Below are 19,689 nucleotides of genomic sequence, written 5' to 3'. Positions count from 1 at the left end.
CATTTTCCACCTTGAAATACAAATTTTCCCGGGGGAGGACCCCCGGACCCCCCGCTTCAATAGGGGGGATCGATGATTCTTTATAAAAAGGTATATTGCCCCCCCCTTTTGGAAATTTAGTTGTTGCGCCCCTGCGCTACACTTACTGAGTGTCGGTTTCAAGCCAGTTTTTGCCCTTTTGCTCCACGCGAGGTTTCTGTCCTCGCTGAGCTGGCCTTAAGGACACCAGCGTTATCATTTTACAGATGTACCGCCCCAGTCAAACTTACCCGGGGGCGTAAGTCGTGTGAGAACAGCTCGGGGGAACGGCGAGCCCAGGCGCGGGAACACGATGGCACGTGCGCGTTCACGAAACTGCTAACAAATATTCTAACTGTTGCTGGAATATTCTCCTTCGTAATAGCACAAGTTACACGAAATAAAATTTAGCACTTGCAATGAACGAACACTAACAAGGGTATGAATTGTATTGGGACTCATAATACGTATTTAACATTCAAGCCAAGTAATACCCATTAATTGTGTATTTCTGACTAGTTCGCAAACCGTTTTAATTATGTAAACAGAATAGTGGCTAATATGAATTTCATATCTCTAGAGTAAAAGCCAATACCAACATACAGAAATATACCAGAATGCAGCAAATAGGTGTATATGTAAAGCTTAGTGTGATAATGTATATAAATTATAAATCTTATCATTTTACCACCAGGCTAGTTTATTCCGCGTGTACTAGGAAAGGAGCCAAACGTTCCCTCATCGCAACATATTTTGGGAGAAAATTGTCAGACATGTCCAACATGCCAGTAAGCTAGTGCCAATAATTACGTAAGTGTTTGAGTACACGTGTTAAAATTTTAAATTTAAAGTGTTTTTTTTTCTTCAGAACCTCCCCAACCCGAAAAAAAACTTCTGTACCTGCCTCTGATTCGAATATCGAGCACAAGATTCGTAACTGCTGTCTACCGTTTATTCGAGGTTATGCAAATGCAAGCCAAACGAAAGATTGTCCAATCAGATATAAATGTTTGAAGGCCAGTTGGTGAAATGTATAGCTGAGCGAATGGGTTAACCTTACGGGCGCACATGCCAGGAGGCTAGAAATCACCCCCCCCCCCCCCTTCCTTTTTCCGGAATATAAAAGCAAGAAAAGATTGAAGAATTTTGTTAATTGAAAATTGTTAAGTAAACAACATATAAGCAGCCTATCCTGTGATGACTTGCATCAGTTAACCGCACGCTTAAAATTCTTAAGTCGCAAATTCCGTGTACACCATTAGCCCCCCCCCCCCCCATCAACATAATTTATTATCCTTCAGCTCGGGCCAATGATGAGACAGACGCGTTCGAAAGTTGCGCAGTAATACATTTGTGACGCCAGCATTGAACTGCTTACTGGCCAGAAGAACTTACTAAAAACTGTGGCATGGCGGACACAAATGACACAATTTTGAGCTAATAAAAAAAACCTTTATCGTATGTCTCAGTTTCAGTGTAAAAAATGTTTAAATCTCGTGACTAGGACGAAATACAGATTTATACGTGGAATATAAAAGGTTCGGCACTCGTAATCCAAAGTGTCGACACGGACGGCTGGCGGTACCTGGCGTGTACGAAGGCGATGCTGGTACCTGGCGTGTATGACGGCGATTCTGGCGGTACCTAGCGTGCATGACGGCGATGCCAGCGGTACCTGGCGTGTATGACGGCGATTCCAGCGGTACCTGGCGTGTATGACGGGGATGCTGGTACCTGGCGTGTATGACGGCGATGCTGGTACCTGGCGTGTATGACGGCGATTCCAGCGGTACCTGGCGTGTATGACGGGGATGCTGGTACCTGGCGTGTATGACGGCGATGCTGGCGGTACCTGGCGTGTATGACGGCGATTCTGGCTGTACCTAGCGTGTATGACGGCGATGCCAGCGGTACCTGGCATGTATGACGGCGATGCTGGTACCTGGCGTGTATGACGGCGATTCTGGCGGTACCTAGCGTGCATGACGGCGATGCCAGCGGTACCTGGCGTGTACGACGGGGATGCTGGTACCTGGCGTGTATGACGGCGATTCTGGCGGTACCTAGCGTGCATGACGGCGATGCCAGCGGTACCTGGCGTGTATGACGGCGATTCCAGCGGTACCTGGCGTGCATGACGGGGATGCCAGCGGTACCTGGCGTGTATGACGGCGATGCTGGCGGTACCTGGCGTGTATGACGGCGATGCTGGCGGTACCTGGCGTGTATGACGGCGATGCTGGTACCTGGCGTGTATGACGGCGATTCTGGCTGTACCTGGCGTGTATGACGGCGATTCTGGGTGTACCTAGCGTGTATGACGGCGATGCCAGCGGTACCTGGCGTGTATGACGGCGATGCTGGCGGTACCTGGCGTGTATGACGGCGATGCTGGCGGTACCTGGCGTGTATGACGGCGATGCTGGTACCTGGCGTGTATGACGACGATTCTGGCTGTACCTGGCGTGTATGACGGCGATTCTGGCTGTACCTAGCGTGTATGACGGCGATGCCAGCGGTACCTGGCGTGTATGACGGCGATGCTGGTACCTGGCGTGTATGACGGCGATGCGGTGCGCGTCCCCGCTCAGCCACTCGTCGATGTCCTTGCAGACCTTGCAGAGGCGCTCCAAGGGCGGCGCCAGGTCGGGCGGCCAGCCCAGCTCCTGCACCCTCTCGTGGTGGCTGCGCGCGGCGCGTCGCCGCTCCGACAGGTTGAACACCTGCCGCCCGGATCACAGCAGGTAACACAGCGTGCTGCGCCAAACTGACAGTGCGGCCAAGGGGGAGCTGAATTGTTGCCTCTTGGAAGGGCAGCGCTTCAGGATTTTTCTGGCAATGGTTTGTTTGTACAGCGACTGGAAGGGCAGTCCATCCAATTTCTGAAAACATTTTTCTTTAAGTGTTTAAATAATCCTGAAAACTTGCCGCTTAGAAGGGCAGGTTAGATTAGGTTAGGTTAGGTTAGGTTAGGTTGGGTTAGGTTAGGTCAGGTCACTTTATAAACTAACCACTGCCAGAAAAATCCTGAAGGGCTGCCCATCCAAGGGGCAACAATTCAGACAACCTTTCAGAAACACTACTGTCAGAAAAATCCTGATGGGCTGCCCTTCCAAGGGGCAAGTTTTCAGGATTATTCAAACACCCAAAGAAACATGTTTTCAGAAATTGGATGGTCTGCCCTTCCAGTCGCTGTACAAACAAACCGTTGCCAGAAAAATCCTGAAGGGCTGCCCTTCCAAGGGGGAACATTTCAGTCGCCCCGTGGCCAACAGAATAAAGACCCTGGGAATCAGATTTTAAAATAAGAAGGCCCGCGAATATACGGTACAAACAAGATTACACAGGTAACTTGTATCCCCTAGTACACCCTGTATTGGGTTTGGATATACATACACATTAGTGATGCAACGAATGCCAATTTTTAGGAATTCGAGAATGCGAACGTTCAGTTTTCAAATTCTGGATTGTTGAAAATTTAAAAATAAAAAGAAAAAATGATATATTATTTGTGCACCTGAAGAATTTTTTTTCTATTTTTTTAAAAGACGTTGCTTTTTTGCAACACTAAAAATAAAAATCACGTTAAAGCATTGACATAAAGGTTTAAGTGAAGAATAGCGTTTTTTTGTTTGAATTATTATTTTTTAATTTTATTAAAAGAAGTTGATTATTTACAACACTAAAATTCTAAATAATGTTTATGTAAACACTAATAAAAGTTTAAGAAAAGAAAATGTTTTTGTTTTTAGATTATATATTTATTGTTTTATAATGAAAAATTGAATATTTATAATACTAAGTAAAGCTTTATTACCTATTACTTAATGTTAAAGTAAAAACTGATAAATAGACTATATAATTGCAAGGTTTACTTAGTGAAAAACTCACACTTTAAGGAGTAAGAAAAAATTATTATAATGAAATGGTAATAAATTCATATAATTTTATTATTTAATATTAATTTTATATTTAAAAAAATATTTATTTCTGATATTCATATTCGCAAAATATTAGTATGAATAATCGCATGAATTTTGCGAATCCGAATGTGAATATCAAGAAATATGCGAATTATGCTAATGCGAATAATATTCGTTGCATAACTAATACATATAATTTGGAACAATCTGCTACCAGCAAGCCTCAGGTCTCCCGGATTCAGGAGCCTAGGTAACAGTTGGGGAGTGTCCCTGTAACATTTGCAATCAGGGCCGGTGCGTCCATACAGGCGAACTAGGCAACCGCCTAGGGCGCCAAGTAGCTGGGGGCGGCGCAGTACGACACATAACAGCTGGTATAATATGTTTAACGATTATTGAAACTAGATGAAAATGGATTTTTGTAACAGTTTGGAATGTTTATATTGATATAAGTAATTATTTAAAGTCCACGGTGACCTGTTTATGATTTGTAATAAGTAAAAAAGTAAAAAAAAAAAAAACACAAGCCTGCTTACATTAGATTGTTGAGAAAATCTTAGTCTTACGTGATGTATTTTGAGGCAAGGAAATTTTTTTTTGTTGTGTCCGGGGGGTGGGGGGGGGGGCATTAAGGTTTTTCGCCTAGGGCGCCAATTTACCTTGCACCGGCCCTGTGTAAATGTGGATATCGATGTTAACAATCCGGTATAAGGAAATCAACCTGCCCGTGTCAGCAAGCCAGACAGCAGGATCACAGGTGGTGCTACTCGCCATGTAGTTGTCGCTGTGCTTGGTGTGCAGCATGTGTGCAGCCTGCTGCTGACCCTGCCGGTAGGCCGCCACGCTGACGTCACCGGGCACCCACAGCGCGATGATGCGCTCCGTCACGTAGCTCAGGTCCATGGCGTCGACCCGCCCCCACTGCGCCTTGCCGCCGCCCGAGGTGCGCGGCTGCGTAGTGAGCGCCGCCGTCTGCAACAACACCAGCTACGTGGCGACACTCTGCAGCTGCCGACATCAAGCTGCAACTGCCAGCAACACTCTACATCTGCCGACATCAAGCTGTCTCTGCCAGCAACACTCTGCATCTGCCGACATCAAGCTGCCTCTGCCAGCAGCACTCCGCATCTGCCAACATCAAGCTGCCTCTGCCAGCAAAATCTCTGCATCTGCCGACATCAAGCTGCCTCTGCCAGCAGCAGCAGTTGTTTACTTTCGTTCCACGTTGTTCCAGGTGGAATAACGTATAATTTAAAATGTTTGAAAAATTGCTATTGTTTTGCAACTAATTAAATACTTGCCCTAGGACGACGCGCATGTTGTGGTGCGCGCCCAGTAGAGGTAAAGGTAAAAAAAAAAAAAAAAAAAGCCACCACAGAATCACAGAACGTAGAAGACTGAGGTTTTTTTCTTAGATTTCACATATATTTTGCAGTCTCCACAAAAAACTTACTACCGAAATACTTCTGACAAAAGCGTGTAACGTATGTCAGGTTCATATCTATTATAATGTGTATAAGCGCGGGGGACATCTGTTCTAATCAAATTCGGGCAGTAGAGGCTAAAATGAAAGCTACGGAAATTGTAAGAAAGTAATTTTGACCAGCATGTCACGTCGCGTCGGTCTGAGTGAGATTCATCTACGTCCACTATAACCCTGTCGCATCGCGTCAACATCTTAACAACAGCCATCTGGCGGTGTTCACAGCGGATCTGGCTTTAGTTGTATACATTTAGGTGAAGCGGTGGCTCGTAAGTCAATTACTGATAGCTTCATTACTGATAATCCCGCTGCCTCTTGGCCTATTTCCCGTATCAACAACACTGGGTGACCGTACATCTACTCACATTCAAATTCACTCGGCCAATGTAAGTTACCAGTCATCTCGCTGTACTCTTTTAATTTAGCTTTTAAAATAGCAAATGGGTTTTTTTTAGGTAGTTTGTTCTCGTTACTCGGTGTCTGAACCAGTAAAACCGTGTTGTTTATATCGACAATTGAACTGATATAAAATAAACACCGTAGTTATGCCATAATTATTTTTACGCAAACATTAAAAACATTAAAACATCGCGGAAACGGTACCAAGCGAGCTGGCAACTTTGTGGAATAGACACTTGCTAAGCCAGGGGCCAAAAAAAAATGTTTTTGAACCTCTTTTTTCGCCACATATTGACTGTTTTAATCAATTAGTTACCAAATGAACTGCAACAATTTTAAGCAATTTTTCACTGTTTCGAATTGAAAAACAAACCATACACAGTAAAATATTATACGGTAAAATTGCAATTGAAAATGTATAATTCAGTACTCACATTAATGAACAAAACAGCTCCTTTAATAACAGAATGGATATGAATGGTAACATCAGTATAGAAGCTCCACAAAAGTCGAAGTTAATTAGTTTGCGAAAATTGCAATGAGGCGGGATGCCTACGCCCCACCCCTCCCGCACGAACTGCCGCTCCTGTTTCAGAGCCACTCCCAATCTCGCGAAGTCTATTATTAAAACCAATCAAAACCCGCAGAATGGCGTGTTTTCAGTTGGCAGGCCGTTGCTCGACGGTGAATTCGGCTGCAGTTTATCAAGCTGCAGCGCTATTTCCAGCACTCACTCGCTGACTACTTAGCTGACGGGTCTGGTTTCATGTTTTATTTTCCCTGGAAAGAGATATAAATATATATGTATGGGGAGAGCCTCAAATAAGTACTGGTGAAAGGATGAAAATTTAATTTTAAGATACTGGGGAAGTGACACCAATGTAAAAAAAAAATATTGTAATTCAATTTTGCATTGCCCTTCATCGGAAACAGATGTTCAACGAATGCGGCTGCGATATTTCACACAACATCGGCACAGCACGTGAACCTTCACTGGACTAACTGCGCTCGTCAGTAGACAAGTCGACCAAGAGCGATGAACTCACACAGCTTAACCTACAGAATAGAGACACTCGGCTACAATCCCCCGTATCAAAACTGCTCTTTGCAACTGCTCGCGCCTACCTCGATGTAATGCTGCGAGTTTTTCAACGGCCAGGAGCCAGGGATCGTCGTTAAGTGCGACAATGGCATGCACGACGAGGAGCTCGCCGCCTCTACGCGCAACGCAATAAACTGGCGAGCAGCCACGGGACTATATGCGGTGACCCCACAATATTCCATAACACGCTACAGACGGCAAAGCTCTGCACTTACATGCCATTCAAAAACACTGATTTTTATTATCTATTATATTATATGTTGTAGTAGATATCAACGCCCATACCATTTTAAGCGCCTTGGTATGACTGCAAACTAACTTTTTGCAAAAAGCAGTCATGTCCGAGGAAGGAGCGAGACCCACAACCCCTGACTCCTGGTCCAGCTCATCTCTGGACGCTGCCACCGCACATGTCAGTCCCGGCGAACTGACGAGTGAGGGAGAGATGTGGAGATTGATTTGACTTGCGTCATCTGACTGACATGTGGGCGAAACAAAATAATAATAAAAAAAATGGAAGTCCGGAGATTTGATATCGAGTTTTGCCCGCGGGCAAAGTTCTTGTTTTAATTAATTAAGAGCGACGGGTCAAGGACTGAAGCCAAGCGAGCAGCCGCCGCCGAGACGTCGACTACACTTCGCTTCCTCGCCAGAGGCGCGCCATCTGAGCGGACAGCGGGGTTCACCGCGACAGCTCGGCGGCTCGCCTTCCCGGGCACACACGCGGTGTGCACAGCTTCAGAAAAAAACTACCACGTAGTCACCATAATGTCCCAGTGTCCTCCATTAATTCCACAATTAATGTTTAGGGCAAATTGCATACAGAAGATGGTGAACTTAGTATTTGTGAAGGATTTAAAAGTTAAATAAACACAGTATGTTTGTCGAAATTGTGGTCTCACAAGGAGAAATAAGGAATTGCTGGGGAAAAAAAATAATAAGTCTGAATTTTAGAAATCACCTATGTCCATCAAGTTGTAACTAATGGGTTGACAGTTAAGATGAGTGATTTGTCTAGCGAAAAAGAAGTGAAACAATTTAATTGCTGCGTGAGAACCGAGTGTGTGGAACTGTGCCGAGGAGAGCGGGAACAAGGGCGTACTTATGGGCGATAGTCGCGCGACAGTCGCCCTTAAAGGCGCGGGGGCAGGTCGACGACCCCCCGGCAGGTGGTGGGTCGATACAGGTGCAGGGGCCGATGTCGCGGATCGCCGGCGGTGCTGACGATCCAGCGCGGCGAAGCCACGCCCGCTCCATGGCGCCTCTTGTGTGTTGCACACTGCCCATGTGTTGCCCTGCATGCTTGCAACATAGTTTTTGACGTTTCACAGTCACGATCTTGAAACGCAAGTGGGCCCCCTCTCCAACTCCCCCCCCCCCCCCCCCTTTTCCATGCATGCGTCTCATCGATACAGCCAGATAAGGCGGAATGTCCTTAATCCGGCTCACTGTTCGTGTCTATATGACCTACCTCCTATTATGAAATTGAATTTACCTCTTTATCACTTCCTTTGAGATGGAATCTTATAATTATAATTATGTAGTCTAAGCCACTCTCCGGCCCATAAAACTACGTATATGCAAACAAAATCATGTTGATCCGTTGCTGCGTGAAAGAAACTCAAAACAGACTTAACACACTTTAGAATTTATAATATCAAGTAGGGATTGGTGAACCAACATATCCGCATGCGAATCGGTTACGGTACTCGGCGATGCACTGCGAGCACACCGCTTGGCCTCGACGCGACTTACGGAGAAGAGTGTGGGCACACGCGGATGACGTAAGACGTAAGGCTAGCGGAACACCGCGAGCCGTTGCACAGGGGAAATAAAAACAGGACAAGGCGTGTGCATGTTCAAGCAAGCCGGAACGGGTGCTTTTATGATCTGGGAGCTAATCTTCTCCTGGCACTTTAATCAAAGTTTAGTGGGTAGTTCGTAACGAGCAGTTAACTCGCGGCTCCAGCCCCCCCCCCCCCCCCCCACCTCTTTCAAATCCTTCACCCCACCCGCCCGTCACGCGTTGGGCTGCGCCGTTTTGGGCGCGGCGCTGGATTTATTGGCAATTTCCAGGCGCTTTCCAAAGGCCACCCGGACTTGTTATCCGGGCGGACGGACATTCTCCAGCGGGTAGGTTCCTGTATCTGCCGCGTCGGAGCGCGGAGACCCGTGCGCGGGGCGCGGTGTTGCTGCACCTGATGAACCTCAACAACCCATTATTACTGCAAACATTATTTTGTAGTGGTACAGTTGTTTTCGTGTAAATTTACAAGTATACAAAACATTTTTGTTCGATTAACAAAAAAAATAATCAAATTCAGCGTACAGCCCATCACGTCGCGTCGCAGAATGCTGAACAATGGCTGTGCAAACAGGAATGCTGTCTGCACGCCCGAACAGCCAACACGACCGCAGGCGTGCAGGGGCGGGCCAGGCCGCGGGAGGCAGCGGGGAGGGGCCGGGGGTCAAAGGTCGCTGAGATGCGACCGCCTGTTGAAATATGCATGGACGACGGGCCTCCCACAAGACTCCAGGGGCGCGACTGCATAGGCGGAATATGGCCTCTAAAAACAACCTTTTTTTTTTTTTAAAAAAATAAAAAACCTATGGGCTTATTTTTTCTTCTAAAATGCCACGGTTTTTTTGCCGACCCTGGCTCTTAGCCTATTCCTCATCCAATATCCTTGCAATGTGTTGGGTGACTGCAATTAATAAGGACAGGAGGAGAATTCCCGCGTTCAATGACCTCTCGGATGGACTCCACCGCTCGGCTTATTCAAGCTCATGAGCCTTGCTCATTGGCTGCTGAGACTCATAACACGTCTTAAGGGCGCCGTCTTGTCGGAATGTATGTGTCAGTGAGGCAGGAAAATAAGCGCGACGCTCGCTGATATTTCCAGCGCGATATAGCCTCCAAGCGCAAGGCTCCGAACTGGCGCGCAGTCTTCTCGTCGTCACAGGAAAACTGTGAAGTTTGAGAGGTGACCGTAACATTATATTTAATAAGTGCATTCAAGAATCAGTACCGATTGTTTTCCGCCGAAAGATTACTCCGACAAAACGGCTTTTAGTCATTTTCACTCTACTAAAAACACAGTTTTAAAACTTAATCCGAAATCAAAAGTACTTTTCAGTCTTCAGCTAATTGTTAAATGCTTTTCGTAAACAGGCCCCACTCGGATATCTTCAGTAGTTTTGAAATCACGTTGTTTTTTCTAAAGCACTGCGCGCCGTATGTGTGCCCGGGTAGACGGCGCCCTTAACTGGGTAACTTGTGATTGGATTTGTTTTTATTGTTCTTGTTGTTGTTGTTGTTGTTGTTGTTGTTAGGCCACAGTCCTCCAGATTCACAGAAACAGCTCACGGGTATAAGTAGTTGAAGTATAGCATGTCGCAAAAAGAAACCGCGAATTTCCCTGGCCTCTAGCAAGCAACAAACTGACAGAAGCAGTGAGACCGAATCACACACAAACCAAGGCGTGAAAGTGAAAGCACGTGATCGTGGCAGTGGCCAATCATCGCGCTGGAGGGGCTGCACTCTGTACAGGACAGTCGAGTCCAGCGTGTAGCGAGAGGAACACATACCAGCTGCTCTCAACATGCAACGGGCTCGACACTCTCGCATAACCGACAGTACTCGCTCGTCTATTGGCTGCGCGGCACCGCGCGGGGAGCGGTCTTGCATGTGATTGGCCACATCACACGCTGAGGAAGACTTCTCATCGGTACAGCTCGCCGCTTGTGAACGTGCCTGGGTGTTCCGTTCCCAAGGCTTGTTACCCCGCCGCGGTGACATCACACCAGCCCGCATTTCTGGTGTAGGAGATCACAAACAAGTCTTCGGTGGACAAGATCTCTGGGGCTTCGAGCCCAGCTCAAGCACGACTCGACGAACACACTGTGGTCTCCACTGTATTCTTTTTTTTTTTGCGAACAGAACAGAAATATTCATGTGAAATCACAGATATTGTACACGAAAACATGCGAAGCGCCACAGATTCACGCAGCACGAAGTGAAGACCACGTACACCAGCTCGCTGCCTCGCGCGAAAGGGCAATGCTGATCTTAGAGACAGGAACTCAAGGCGGCAGGTGTCGCGATCGGGCTGGAAAAGGTGGACCGATCACCTCTCGCCTGCTCGCTGCGAAGCGACGACGTCACATCCGCAGCCGGAGGGGCATCAGCCTTGACGCTCTCTCTCCCAGACCTGCATCACGGACCGACTGCGAGAAGGTAGTCGGACCCCCCCCCCCCCTCTCCCACCCGCGCACAAGCCTGACCAGGCGTGAAGGCCGCCTGGTGCGGCTTGTCTCCCAACACATACCTGACCGCGAATCTTCAAGCATATGCCTGGCGAACCACACAGTCATAAGACTAACATTAATATTTGCTTCAAGTCCATAAAACCATTTAATAAGGACTTTTTTTGGTAGAGATAAAAAAAGGTGTGTGTACTTATGTACGCGGGCTGGAAGTTACACTTACAGTTTACATTATAAAATTTCACTCTCATCACTTTTCCATAACGCGCCTAAAGAAGTATAACTTCAAAAAAAAACTTTTATAAACAAATAAATGCGGTTGTAATGTAGATTTATTTAAAACTAGCTAATGCCCGGCATGCATTGAAATGCATCAGATATATATATATATATATATATATATATATATATATATATATATAGTGATTTGTTTGAAGCAGGCACACAATATAGTACAAAGCATCTTTCTATCTCTTATTCTCTATCTATATTTAAATCTATATATCTCTATGTCACTATATAGCAATGAAAATAATAGAAATCTGTGTTTTTACCTATCTATATTTTTATCTATCTTTCAACCTGTCACAGGTGTGTCATAGGTATATAACAACACGGGCGTTTTAGAATTTAACGTTGTGTCAAAATTTCAAAGCAATCGGCGAAGAACGTTCGGAGATGTAAGATTTTGAACGAACATTTAAATTTTTATTCATACAAATAATGCGCAGAAACAATATCTATAAAAGCAAAAGAATCTAGGATAAGACCCGCTATGGCGGAGATGGCGGAGATGGTCGTCGAGCCGCGGACCACCGGCTGCACACCCCTGCGCGTATCTCGCGGGCCGTGACGTGTGCGCAGACAATGCGTGTCTGTGTACGACTGCAGTCACGCGCGGGGCGTTGGGACACCCGCGCGCTGTGGTCCACCGAGAAGCCATTTCCTTCCAGGAATGCAGAGCACGCCGCGCGCGAATATGAAAGCTCTTCAAAACAACATCCGAACAAGTTTGAATTTTGAAAACGGACAAAATGCCCAAAAAAACCTTATTCCGTGTAGATGTAGAAAAACACACACTTAGGCCGGTATTCCAAGGCACAAAAAATTAATTTTTAGGTGTTTTAATATGCTACACATGTAACCTAACAATATTCCTGGTGCACGAGTGGACACGGCCAGTCCCTTATTTTTGGGCAACGGATTTTGTGCCGTTCAGTTGCCAAAATTCCGCGCATGCGCAGAGTCCACTTTTTCGTTGATTTCTTCCCTATGGCTGAACCGCTTCGGACGTTATTAAGTCATGTAATGTTAACACATTGGAAATGTCACTTCGTAGAAACCTAATTCCCGCTCAAATTTTCTAGAATTCCCTTGGCCTAAGAGTGGGTCTCGAAAATCTGTTCCTTGGAGGAACTGAAGTCTTCCGAACTAAACATTCTCCGGCAGAACTTAAATCATTGCAATTTAAAATAATTCACAACATATTGCCAATACAACCACGTTGACTGAATTTATTTCTTACACTCAGATATGAGCATCTAACATTTAACAGATACCCACAGTTCACTATCTGAGCGTCCGAGGGTTATGGTTAGAACTGACCACATTTTTAGAGATCAAATCTAATATTCTGTGAGAAACACAAAATTTTTCACTTAATTTGGTTACGATCAGGTCACAAGCCCCATCACGAAAAATTAGGAATTGTTTTATTACTTTCTTAACCCCACAAAAAATTATCACTAATTATTTTTTGGTAATATTATACATTCACGCAGTAAGTTTATTTTTTTTAACCTTTCAGGGATCCTAGAAATTTTTTAACATATTTCAGAGATATTAAGTAAAATATTATTTTAACATAACCAATTTGTAATTGACTTTTCAACAGCTTTCAGCGAAATTTTTGTTGACATTGCAACACGCCCAAAAAAAAGGAAAAAATTAGAATAATAAATCTAAAACACAGATTATATTTAAAAACATAGTTTGTATGAATAGTTACAAAAATATTTTATCGCTAGTCTTTAATATATTTTTGTTTATTTTGAGTTGCAGTTACAAATTATTTTGCAAACTAAGAATCATATCACTGTAGGTACAAGATACACTACAAGGCTAAAGAATCCCAGCATATCAATGTAGGTATATCTCTATACTACCAACATTACAGCCCATGGCAGCCAACTGCCGAAAGATGGAAATATGTAACGGTTCATACAGTGTGTCAGTGTATATCTCTATACTACCATCACTACAGCCCACGGCAGCCAACTGCAGACAGTTGGAACTATGTTACTGTTCATACAGTATGTCAGTGTATATCTCTATACTACCATCACTACATCCCACGGCAGCCAACTTACGACAGTTGGAACTATGTTACTGTTCATACAGTGTGTCAGTGTATATCTCTATACTACCATCACTACAGCCCACGGAAGCCAACTGCCGACAGTTGGAACTATGTTACTGTTCATAAAGTGTGTCAGTGTATATCTCTATACTACCATCACTACAGCCCCACGGCAGCCAACTGCCGTCAGTTGGAACTATGTTACTGTTCATACAGTGTGTCAGTGTATATCTATATACTACCATCACTACAGCCCACGGAAGCCAACTGCCGTCAGTTGGAACTATGTTACTGTTCATACAGTGTGTCAGTGTATATCTCTATACTACCATCACTAAAGCCCACGGCAGCCAACTGCAGTCAGTTGGAACTATGTTACTGTTCATACAGTGTCAGTGTATATCTCTACACTACCATCACTACAGCCCACGGCAGCCAACTGCCGACAGTTGGAACTATGTTACTGTTCATACAGTGTGTCAGTGTATATCTCTATACTACCATCACTACAGCCCACGTCAGCCAACTGCCGACAGTTGGAACTATGTTACTGTTCATACAGTGTGTCAGTGTATATCTCTACACTGAAAGAAATTTTTGTATATTTTACAAGAAAAATCCTTGGAAACCCTGCTGCCAAAAATATTTCTTGTAAAACTACAAGGCAGAGCTTTGTACGATGTGCGATTTTGCAAGGCTCTGCCTTGTAGTTTTGCAAGAAATATCCTTGGCAACAGGGTTTCCAAGAAATTCCCTTGTAAAAGTACAAATTTTTTTTTAGAGTGTATACTACCATCACTACAGCCCACGGCAGCCAACTGCCGTCAGTTGGAACTATGTTACTGTTCATACAGTGTCAGTGTATATCTCTACACTACCATCACTTCAGCCCACGGCAGCCAACTGCCGACAGTTGGAACTATGTTACTGATCATACAGTGTGTCGGTGTATATCTCTATACTACCATCACTACAGCCCCACGGCAGCCAACTGCCGTCAGTTGGAACTATGTTACTGTTCATACAGTATGTCAGTGTATATCTCTATACTACCATCACTACAGCCCACGGCAGCCAACTGCCGTCAGTTGGAACTATGTTACTGTTCATACAGTGTCAGTGTATATCTCTACACTACCATCACTTCAGCCCACGGCAGCCAACTGCCGACAGTTGGAACTATGTTACTGTTCATACAGTGTGTCAGTGTATACCTCTATACTACCATCACTACAGCCCACGGCAGCCAACTGCCGTCAGTTGGAACTATGTTACTGTTCATACAGTGTGTCAGTGTATATCTCTATACTACCATCACTAAAGCCCACGGCAGCCAACTGCCGACAGTTGGAACTATGTTACTGTTCATACAGTGTGTCGGTGTATATCTCTATACTACCATCACTACAGCCCCACGGCAGCCAACTGCCGTCAGTTGGAACTATGTTACTGTTCATACAGTGTGTCAGTGTATATCTCTATACTACCATCACTAAAGCCCACGGCAGCCAACTGCCGACAGTTGGAACTATGTTACTGTTCATACAGTGTGTCGGTGTATATCTCTATACTACCATCACTACAGCCCCACGGCAGCCAACTGCCGACAGTTGGAACTATGTTCGCGGATGCCTCGGAGTAACGTCGGGGCTGCGGCCCGAGGATTTACAACTTCCTCGCAGGTAGTTATTTGAGTCTCGCTGGCGGGAAGCAAAGTGCTTGTTTGTTGATAGTTCCCACTCCGTCTTCCGCTACACGCGCGGCCCACACGCGCCTGTTCGCACTCCTGGAATAACTACCGCCCAGGCCACGTGACCGGGGTCTCCGCCAGTACCCGGAACACAGTACCGACCCCCCGCGCCATTCATGCCGGCAGCACAATGGTGTTGGCCATTATATTCCTCGCTGAGCTGTTGATACCGAGTCCATGACAAGGTTTATAAACTTCGCAACAGCTCTAGCTTGCGACACACAACAAACGCAAGAAAACTACGTTTGTTTGAAAAAAAAAACACGCAATTGGCAAGTGATCGCCACAAACCTACAACTTCAAACTGTAAAAAAATGTGGGGAAAAAAATTCCCTTGCAATTTTTCTGTCATAAATGTTGCTTTAACACGAAAATGTGTGAGATTCATAATAGTTTGATTTAATAGCGTAATTTGTTTTAACTGGTTGATAGTTTATTATAAAACGTAAATCGTGTTGTAAAAAGAAAACCGCAGCCTTCTATAAATCTGAACGTCCGTATCTTTATATTTTTTTCGAATACTGTAATTCAAATATGGATGCTTGCGTTACTTTCTGCTTCTTGTGTAATTCATGAGAGGGTATTCGAAAAAAACGTAATTATTACTTTTCGAGTCTTGCGGCATTTTAGAAGATACGTTTGTAGAACATTTAAATACACAGAAATGGATGAACTTAAAAATTTACCAGCCATATTTCCCAGTCAATTCGTCAAAAACCCAGGACGTTTCCTGTTGAAACATTTTATTACAAGTGGAGAATCTAACTAATGGCCACATTTACTGAAATAACTTGAATATTTACATAAAACGAAAACAATTTGTGTATTTTCTAGATTTATTTTTTAACTTAACTATTTTAATGTGTAGTATTTCGTGTGTGTATTTGTGCGTTTAGTCAAAAATCTATTAAAGGGCGGTACGAGTGTTGTACCTATATACACCTAATTTACGTTTTCCAACTCGCTACTTTTCACAAAAATCATAAATGAAGGTACACAGGAAACAGTTTGGTCGAAACAAACAAATTATTATTTGCATATCGCGCAGAAAAGCAATTATTTACAAATTATTTCTTTGGCCAAAACATATTTGGAGTACTGCAAAATTAATTTGTTCACCCAACAAAATATATTCTACACCAATATATATGTTTGAATTAACTCTATAAAATGTTTATTTTGCCAAATGCAAGCAAATATAGGCTTGAGACGAACCAACCTTTCTCTCTGAGTGTTAGAACTGGAATGTAATTGCAAGTGCTAACTGCGCCCAGAAAAAAATATATTCGTCGTATACGTCCCTTTACTTTCCTTTCCTTTTCTTCCACCCGAAAAAGCAAACAAGTGAAAAATTTTAATTATCTGCCACAAGTGGGCACCTGTGTGAACGCTACGTTTGATATCCTAAAGTTTCGTGGAACAGGACACAAGATAAACAAAAGAAGTTCCCCCTCTAACTAATCTAAAGAATACGCGAGAGAATTTTATGCCGAAAAATATTTTGTAAAAGGTTTGAATAGTTTAAATATTTAAACAGTTAATATTAAGTAAAGGAGAAAATTCCCAACTGTACACATCAACCGTATATTAGCCTACTTTTTTTTATTCATTGCAAAAATCTTTACTGGCAAGATAGTCTCCAAAGTTGTATAACATCTGACTGTATGATACCTGGCATTCCAGATGTCGGCTTGTCAAGAACATCCTTACGTAGGTGACCTGTCACTGAAAAAAGGAACCCCACTATTGCGCATATAGCATGTTGAAACCTATCCACCGCCCATATATTTGCCCACAGTTATCACCATTATAGAGCGTGCTAAATGGCAATCAAGGGGCCCCGTCACACTCCAAAGGTCGTCTAGGAATCAGGAAGAACACAAAATGTTGTTCAAGATCGTGGGTTATAGGTCCCCAACATCTTAGATTTACAACATATTTCTTCATTACTTAATTTTAGGGTCACGTTTTTTGAGAAACAGGTCATATCTAGACATGAATAATAACATTACCAAAGTATTTTTTTTTAATATGCCACATTAGTCGGGATCGCATTTTGTTAGTGAGGTAGAATGATAAGTGCGAAACCAGCTAGTGGTTCTATCACGGTATCGCCTCTAAGCGCAAGGCTCTGAATCGGCGCCCAGTCTTCTCGTCGTGCACAGGGCAACTATTAGATATCAGCTTTAACCATTACATTATATGGCGAAGAAATGAAGATTAACGTTTAATGCACTTCCCTTGAGTACGTTCAATTATCTGTACCGGGTTTTTCATGACTTAAAATTTATTTGGAAACATGCGTATTAGCCATTTTTAGTCTTCTGAAAGTAAAATTTTATTTTATAAACGACACACGGAAACAGAACTACTCACCCACCCCTCATCGTATTCGTAAAAACTTTTCGTGACCGGACACCACTAGGATATCTTGAGCAGCTTTCCAATCGCGTGTTTTTTTCCCCCCTTCCGAAACACTGTACACCGCACGTGTACTTGGATAGGGGGGACCCTTAAACTGCAGTTATTTACGTCGCATCTGTAACTATCTCAAATGAGAAGTATAGAAATACACCCAGCCCACACCAACACCAGTATGTATGTTGAAAAACTCTAAGGCCCGTCCTACAACGGCACGTAAAAACGGAGACGGACCCGTAAGGATTAGCTCGGCAATGCTGAGCGCTTCCGTTTTTCGTTGGCTTCGTGCGACCAATAGAAGCCGAGTACTTGGCTGCGTTTGTAGCCATGTTTGTTTATGTTCTACAAATGTTGAAAACTATTTCAAGTAGAAGAATATCTAGTGTTCTATTATTATCCGTGCTATAATCTAGAAACATAATACATATATATATATGTATATATATATATATATATATATATATATATATATATTGGTAACCTTGAAATGCAATATCGTTGGTTGACATTTTGTTACGTTTCCGTGCATATCGTGGAAGCAGCAGAGCCGTGGGAGATCCCTCTTCGTGTACGTGATCCCGTAGAGACCTGCAAAATTCGCGGATTCATTGACCTCTAGGATAGACTCCACAGTCCATTAAATACTCGCGGAAATGACACCTGTTCGTTGGCTACATGACGCGTGAGACGTCTCAACTAGGCTGTCCGTAATTCGGCACTTTCTTGGTTTAGTGTTTCCCATTGGCCCGCAGTTCCCCGGATAAAATGTTGGCCAATCGCAGAAGCGGTACGAAGGTTTAAATGTTTTGATGCTAGCCTATCGCGAAATGAAACCGCGAATTTTGCATGTCTCTAGCTGATCCGAAGCTGAATGGAAGGAGAGACGATGGCCCCGCAAGAAGTCTCGCGGATGGACTGACCTGCGGACCCCAGGAGCACCCCACCAGCACCTCCATCGCCGGCGGGACGGAGCGCTGACCGCGGAGAGCTGACAGAGCTGACCGCGCGCGCCGACAGAGCGAGCCACACTGGCGCGGCGACGCGCGGTCCGCGCCCGGGTGTCGGGGAGGCAGATGACGTCACCGCGAGGCGCGGCGACCGCGGCGGTCCAGTTGCAAGCAAGCCTTCCCCGTAGTGGACCCTGGCCTACACCCCTCCCCCTCCCCCGCCCCCGCGGGGGTTCTTCCAGCAGACGCCAGAGCCGGTGGCGTGGTCGAGTAACAGGCGATTTGCCTAAAGGCGGTTTTCCTAAACATGAATTCGTTACGGCGATTTGCCTAAAGTCATTTTGCCTAAATGCGTTTTGCCTAACGTCGAATTGGCTAAAGGCTATTTTCCTAAAGGCGATTTGCCTAACGGCGTTTTGCCTATCGGCGTTTTGCCTATCAGCGGTTTGCCTAACGGCGATTTGCCTAACGGCGTTTTGCCTAACGCCGAATTGTCTAATGGCGTTTTGCCTAAAAGACAAAAAAGCGTTTTGCCTAATGGCGATTAGCCTAACGGCGTTTTGCCTATCGGCGTTTTGCCTATCAGCGGTTCGCCTAACGGCGATTTGCCTAACGGCGTTTTGCCTAACGCCGAATTGCCTAATGGCGTATTGCCTAAAAGACAAAAAAGCGTTTTGCTCAATGGCGATTAGCCTAACGGCGTTTACCCTAACGGCGTTATGCCTAACGGCGTTTCGCCCTACTCCTATTTGGCCAACGGCGTTTTGCCTAACGGCGATTTTCCTAACGGCGTTTTGCATAGCGGCGTTTCGCCTAAAATTAGGCAAAACGCCTTTAGGCAAAACGACACGTGTCTGCGTGGTCGAGACACGTGCACTTCCTGCTGTCCCGCTGTCAAGTCTTACCATCTCCGCAATCCTACCTAAAAAGAAGTGACTTTCTCGTAATTTTCACCATCATTCATTGATTTATCTAGTTTCCATACTAAAAAGTAAATCAAACAACATTTTTGATTAATTAA

At 44.6% G+C, this 19,689-nt stretch overlaps 1 protein-coding gene across 7 annotated transcripts in view; it reads right to left on the bottom strand.

The window, feature by feature from the left end:
* The window catches only part of LOC134542078 (tensin-1), a 570,362-nt gene that overhangs the window by 145,341 nt on the left and 405,332 nt on the right, over window positions 1–19,689 (bottom strand). For 4 of the 7 annotated variants that reach the window (XM_063385992.1, XM_063385993.1, XM_063385994.1 and 1 more), the window contains 2 exons: window positions 4,713–4,913; window positions 2,569–2,741 (listed from right to left, as the gene is read on the bottom strand). In XM_063385992.1, coding sequence (XP_063242062.1) covers window positions 2,569–2,741; window positions 4,713–4,913 — 374 coding nt within the window. Of the gene's footprint in view, window positions 1–269; window positions 287–1,631; window positions 2,374–2,568; window positions 2,742–4,712; window positions 4,914–18,641; window positions 18,736–19,689 lie in introns of those variants that run through there. The other 3 variants (XM_063385997.1, XM_063385995.1, XM_063385998.1) reach the window with 3 other exon arrangements.

The sequence above is a fragment of the Bacillus rossius genome (assembly GCF_032445375.1).
Source record: "Bacillus rossius redtenbacheri isolate Brsri chromosome 4 unlocalized genomic scaffold, Brsri_v3 Brsri_v3_scf4_2, whole genome shotgun sequence".
Lineage (NCBI taxonomy): Eukaryota > Metazoa > Arthropoda > Insecta > Phasmatodea > Bacillidae > Bacillus > Bacillus rossius.
The sequence above is the reverse complement of the archived record's forward strand: the minus strand, read 5'-3'. Positions and strand labels throughout refer to the sequence as shown.